The 6,000-nt window shown below is 40.4% G+C and overlaps 1 protein-coding gene across 1 annotated transcript in view; it reads left to right on the forward strand.

Annotated features, from left to right (window-relative positions):
* LOC126373476 (uncharacterized) overlaps positions 1-4,592 on the forward strand; it is a 38,069-nt gene extending 33,477 nt beyond the window's left edge. The window contains exons 7-10 of the mRNA XM_050019633.1: positions 959-1,092; positions 3,250-3,430; positions 3,549-3,760; positions 4,352-4,592. Coding sequence (XP_049875590.1) covers positions 959-1,092; positions 3,250-3,430; positions 3,549-3,760; positions 4,352-4,553 — 729 coding nt within the window. The 3' untranslated portion in view covers positions 4,554-4,592. The remainder of the gene's footprint in view (positions 1-958; positions 1,093-3,249; positions 3,431-3,548; positions 3,761-4,351) is intronic.
* Positions 4,593-6,000: the final 1,408 nt, after the last annotated feature.

Raw genomic sequence — 6,000 nt, forward strand, 5'->3', positions numbered from 1 at the left:
TTTAAATATAAGCGTTTGAATTGAATTGCCAATAAAACTGAAGATATGTTTTATTTAGAATCAATTGATTCTAATAATAGAAAATCGACGTGTCACGATGCAATACGAGTCGTAATCAAGATAGGTATTAACCAGTTTATTTATCAGTGTTTGCACGTATCTTTGTTAATTAAAAATATAATGTATTATAATTCTTATTGCTTACTACCTAAATCAGAAAGATCCTGTATGTAAGTTGTCTATCTGTCACCTACCCTACTTTTATTATGCCTAATTTCAATTGGGTGATAAAATTACCTTATTTTAGCTAAAACATATAGAATCCATAACTTGAAAAGATTAACAAATTGCAATTTTATTTAAGGTGGTAACCCCCAGATACCTTTAAATATCTAAACCCCATTATGTTTGGAAGTCTAGGCATTACGAGCTTAAGTTAATGGCACAATTTCATGCGGATTTCCATTTCCAGCCAGTAGGTACTTTGATGACGGAAATTATGCCCAGCAGAACATAAATTAAAATAAGTAAAGCCGAAACAGCGCCGAAAGGTGAAATTCGTGCCGGTCACTCAGAAATTGAGGAGGTACAGGTTGAATGAAAGGCATATTTCGAAGAAAATTATGAGTATGAATGTGGATGGATCGTGTGAAAAAGGATAATAATATATGTGCGTGAGTACTGAGAATACGACTGACAGAGAGGGATGGAAGAGGAATACATATTGTGCCGACCTCACATAAGGGCAGGAGAATGATGAGTGAGACAAAAAGTGTAGTCAAAATAAATAAGTATACCTACTTATATAAGTCCGTCCGCTTATATAAGCGGATTAAACTACCTTAGTCACTAATGAAAATGTTGGACGAAAACTAGAGGTCATTTAATATATAACTTTTTATTTTACAGCACTTCAAAGACCCGGAATATAAAATAACGAATGAGGGTTACCTAAAAGAGAATAGAAACATTACAATACAGTTTTCCCCCTAAGAACATAGAAACAATCGAATCTTGGACCATGGCGCAGTCGTACAAAATAGAACCAGTGTTAGAAAAAGATGTGGAAGCTATCATGACACTACTTAAAAGGTACGTTAGGTTTGGTTTTTTTTCTTAAGGACTATAGTATACACCCCTCTGCCTACCCTTTTGGGGATACAAACGTGATGCTATGTTATTTTGTAACGTGCGAGACTAATTAAGCATAACGGATAGACTACTAGAAACATTATCACTGTACCTACCTACAGAAATAAGACCGTGCCTATTTCCCGGTTGGGGTAGGCAGAAGCAACGGAATTCTACACCTACTAATTACTCAACAATGTGTATATTTGAAGGAGCTCGGTGGCGCAGCGGTAAACGCGCTCGGTCTGCGATTGTTGAAGTTAAGCAACTTTCGCAAAGGCCAGTCATAGGATGGGTGACCACAAAAAAAAGTTTTCATCTCGAGCTCCTCCGTGCTTCGGAAGGCACGTTAAGCCGTTGGTCCCGGCTGTATTAGCAGTCGTTAATAACCACCAATCCGCACTGGGCCCGCGTGGTGGTTTAAGGCCCGATCTCCCTATCCATCCATAAGGAAGGCCCGTGCCCCAGCAGTGGGGACGTTATGGGCTGGTGATGATAATGACGTGTATATTTGAATGTGTTCTAACTTTCCTCGAAAGGTGGTACGAATTTTTGAAGCATAGGTACTAAATAGTACAGTGTAGGTACGATTTTTTGATATACATTTTGCCTAGGGCCTGTTTTATAAAACTAACAATTGTAAATTACAATGACAAATCGGTGTTCATTACGTAGCTAATATGAAACCGCAAAATATTTATGATCACACACTCCGCAATGCACATCAAATTGTATTTATAATTTATAGTTGTAAGTTTTATGGCACTGGTCCCTGGATTCATTACGATACACCCGCTATTTTGACTCTCATCATCATCATCATCATCAGCCCATTAACGTCCTCACTGCTGGGGCACGGGCCTTCCCTATGGATGGATAGGGAGATGGGGCCTTAAACCATCACGCGGGCCCAGTGCGGATTGATGGTTATTAACGACTGCTAATGCAGCCGGGACCAACGGCTTAACGTGTTGGAAACTAGCCCATTGTGCTTCTGCCCTCCCTAATAAGGTTTACAGGCGTGAGTTTACGTATGTAACCAGTGTGGCTTCAATGAGGCGAAAGAGAATACCCGTGGAGCGAAATTAATTCGTCACACAACTAATTAACATAACAAAGAGGATGTCGGTTTAGTTATGTTATTTACGTATATATTCTATGGTCGTTTTATGCTAGTTATTTCTAAACTGGATTTACTTACGATTACTTACGAGTTTGGTTTTAGTTACGAGGTTTCCCTTATCACCATAAGGTTCATCATTTCCAGCCAAAGGACGTAATATACGATCTCGACGACCCGATTACTCTAGCCATAGAGGCGGCCAATCAGCTCGCGACGCCAAACACTTCAGAACCTCGATACCGACCCCGCCGGGGTGGTCGACGATTTCCCTCATTCAGCGCTTATCGCTATCGACCCACTAGGGTCGATTAAGTCTATTCTTTCAAATATTCTTCCTCTCAGACCTCAATCTACAACAAGTCACGTCAAAAAACAAAAAAAGTCATTTGCAGTTTGCGACATCTAATAAACAGTGGTTGCAAGTTGTCATTGATTACCCCATTACGGATTACGGGCGTGAGTTTATGTATGTATGTACGAGTTTGTAGTACATCTATTTGTCCATTTATTACCTACTACTGTAATTAGGTTTAACAAATGATTAGAACGGAAAAAGAGGGAAGACAATAGTTAAAAATTGAATGAATGAAAATGTATGGGATTGTCAATAAATGCGTCACCTGATTACCTGATTGTCCGAAGGTAAGATGATCCGTGCTTCGTTAGGCACGTTAAGCCGTTGGTCCCGGTCACTACTTACTGATATAAGTAAGTAGTCGTTACATGAGCCATGTAAGGGGCCTTTAGCGGCTCAATAATATCTGACACCAGGGTTGATGAGGTTGGTATTCCACCTCACAACAGACACTATAGAAGTATGAATGCGTCTTGGTTAGGAGCTCCGTGAGTCGTAGACGACTGGAGTACAAAGTTGAAGTACTTATGAACTATTTTCACATACCTACTTGTATGGCGCTCTCCCTTCGAACCTCTTTCTTTTATTCCGTGCTGTATGTAACATCAACACTAATAATTACAAGAAATTTAATTTTCAGGACATTTTTCCTAGACGAGCCTCTGAACGCTGCTGTAGGTTTGTGCACCAACAATGAACGGTGTATAGAACTAGAAGAGTACTGCACTCACTCGTTGTTGGAGGGCCTGTCATTCAAAGCCATGGATAATGAGGGCAATATCATCAGCACCATGATTAGTGGAGTTGCTCCCGTGAAAGAGGTAAGTTAAGACTGAACGTGACATAACAAATACTTTACTGCACCCTCAGATAGACAGATCAGTAAACTCCAATGCTCCAATCATAAATCCAAATTTAAAAATCATCCCAAATTTCCAGGACGCCAACGGCAACGACCTTCTCAGCCAAGCCAAGAGATGCTCCAACCCAAAGTTCCAGAAGATTTTATACATCCTGGCGCGCCGTGAAGAAGGCCACAAACTCTGGGAGAAGTATCCTCAAGTGCAGAACCTGGTAGAAGTGAAGGTAGCGGCCACCGACCCTGGGTGGCGGCGGAGAGGACTCATGAATGAACTGCTGAGACATACAGAGTAAGTTTATAGACTCTGAATCAGCCTCCGTGGTCTAGTGGTTAGAGCGTTGGGCTCACGATCTGGAGGTCCAAGTTCGATTTCCGATGGGGACATTAAGGTAAGTAAAGAAATTGCTTGAATCGCCTGATTCCCCGATAAAGTACGGAGATTCTGTGCTTCAAACGGAACGTTGTTCCCGGCAATTAGCCATAAAACACCTTCACCAACTCGCGGTGGAGCAGCCTGGTGGAGTATGCTCGAAAATCGAATAGTGTTTCGAGATTCATCATTTGAAAGGCAAATCCATGTTAAGACAAATCTCGCAAATGGCACTAAGTATCTATCCTGAACACTGGCACACCCCGGACACTTCATACAAACAACCTCGTTTTACACAGACACCACACATTGAAGTTATCGTACACGCGCAACTATGTTTTTGACGTCTGACGCCATACGATTGAAGACTAAACTATGTCCGAGGGGTGTGAGGTAAACTTAGCTCAGTCGCTGGTGGGGAGCGGAGAGTTGCCGTTCTATACGTAGTGTTATAATGTTATTCCTTATTCTATGACACTGGTAAGTTATTACAAAATATTCCACTTTCAGAACAGCAGCGTCTGCGCGCGGCATCACACTCCTCCGTATGGACACCTCAAGTCTGTACTCTGCAAAATCTGCAGAACGACTGGGTTTCACGTGCGTTTACAAAGCTCGGTACGCCGATATAAAGATGGATGGAGTGCCTCTCATAGTGCCAGAACCGCCACACGACGAAGACAGGGTTTATGTTAAACTGCTGACGACTTGACACTTATTTTTATTTTTTAAATATAAGGTTGAGAAAAGATGTTTTTCTCTGTACACGTCTAACCACTTGTACCTACATCCTGTCTGTTGTAGAACGTAGTATTATTCCTTATTCTATGGTTGTAATATGATGTGTAGGAAAGATGTCAGATTAGTACATTTTATTGGTATTGAAATGAGATTTTTTTAAGAGTGTAAATCGGCGCCTTAAAGTGGGAAAAAAGTCGAGTAATCGGGGAACATATTGAAATCAAACCAATTAAATATTAGCACATAAGATCCAAACGAATTGAGAACCTCTTTTTTTGAAGTCGGTAAAAACCACCGAAGCACCTTTGTGAGAAATCCCATTCCGATGTGATTTTCTTCAACCAAACCTTGAGGGTAGAAAGGGAGACCACAAATCACCTGGATTGAAACTAGAGTGAGCCTAAAAGCTAGGTTTTTTTAAAATGAAAAATTCATATCCGAAAGTGATCTTACAAAAGAGCGCTTACATGGTTTTTCCTATAAGACGATGAAATGCTGTAAGCTGTAATGTCTCTTTCGCACTAATCTGTAGTTTTTTTCTGTCCTGCTCTCATACGCACCATTCTTGAGGGCAAGAAGTATAGGGGAATGATGACGTGACCTAAAGCGCCGCTTACCTAGTAATTGACCACTCGATCTAGCGTTCTTCTTCTATCGTGTGGGCTATGACCTGGATTGATGGGTTGGACCAACCCTTTTTTGTTGATTATTATTGAGCCGCCAATGGACTCTGATGTGACTCCATGTTACATCGGTAAGTAATAACCGGGACTAACTGCTTAACGTGCCTTTACTTTCGGACAAACGAATGATCAGCCTGCAATGCCCTTACCAAACCAGGGCCCACAAAGTGATTTTCTGGTATGTCTCCACCGGGATTCGAAACCGGGACCACCGGATCGTGAGCCCAATCACTGGATGGGGGTCGTTCCAATCAATCTAGCGTTGACGTGAAGTAAAAACGAAATAAAAATAATACTAGTAACTTTCAGGGTTTATTATTCTGTAAGAAAAATAAATAACATAGTCTTCTATAGGTTCCGCATATAGTAGCAATACTAAAAGTTCGTTTTTTACTACGAAAGTCCAACGTGACTACGTGACGCTACTGGGTAAACCAGAATGACTCTCAAATGTCAAATAAATCATTATTTGTTTATATAATAAGGTTAATTTGACATTAGTAAATAGGTACCTCATAATAAAATGTGGGTAACATTAGAAATCTACAAATAAAATATAAATGACTAAACAAATTCAACAAATCGGATCATGGTGAGACATATGCGGACAATTGCGCAGTTTAAAACTGTATGACACTCATACATATTGGTTGTTCCTAAGCATTGGGTATTTATTAGTAATAATTTTTGCTTAGTAACTTAATAAGACAGTACTATTAGTCGATCGATTGAATA

Source organism: Pectinophora gossypiella, chromosome 15 (genome assembly GCF_024362695.1).
Source record: "Pectinophora gossypiella chromosome 15, ilPecGoss1.1, whole genome shotgun sequence".
Taxonomy (NCBI): domain Eukaryota; kingdom Metazoa; phylum Arthropoda; class Insecta; order Lepidoptera; family Gelechiidae; genus Pectinophora; species Pectinophora gossypiella.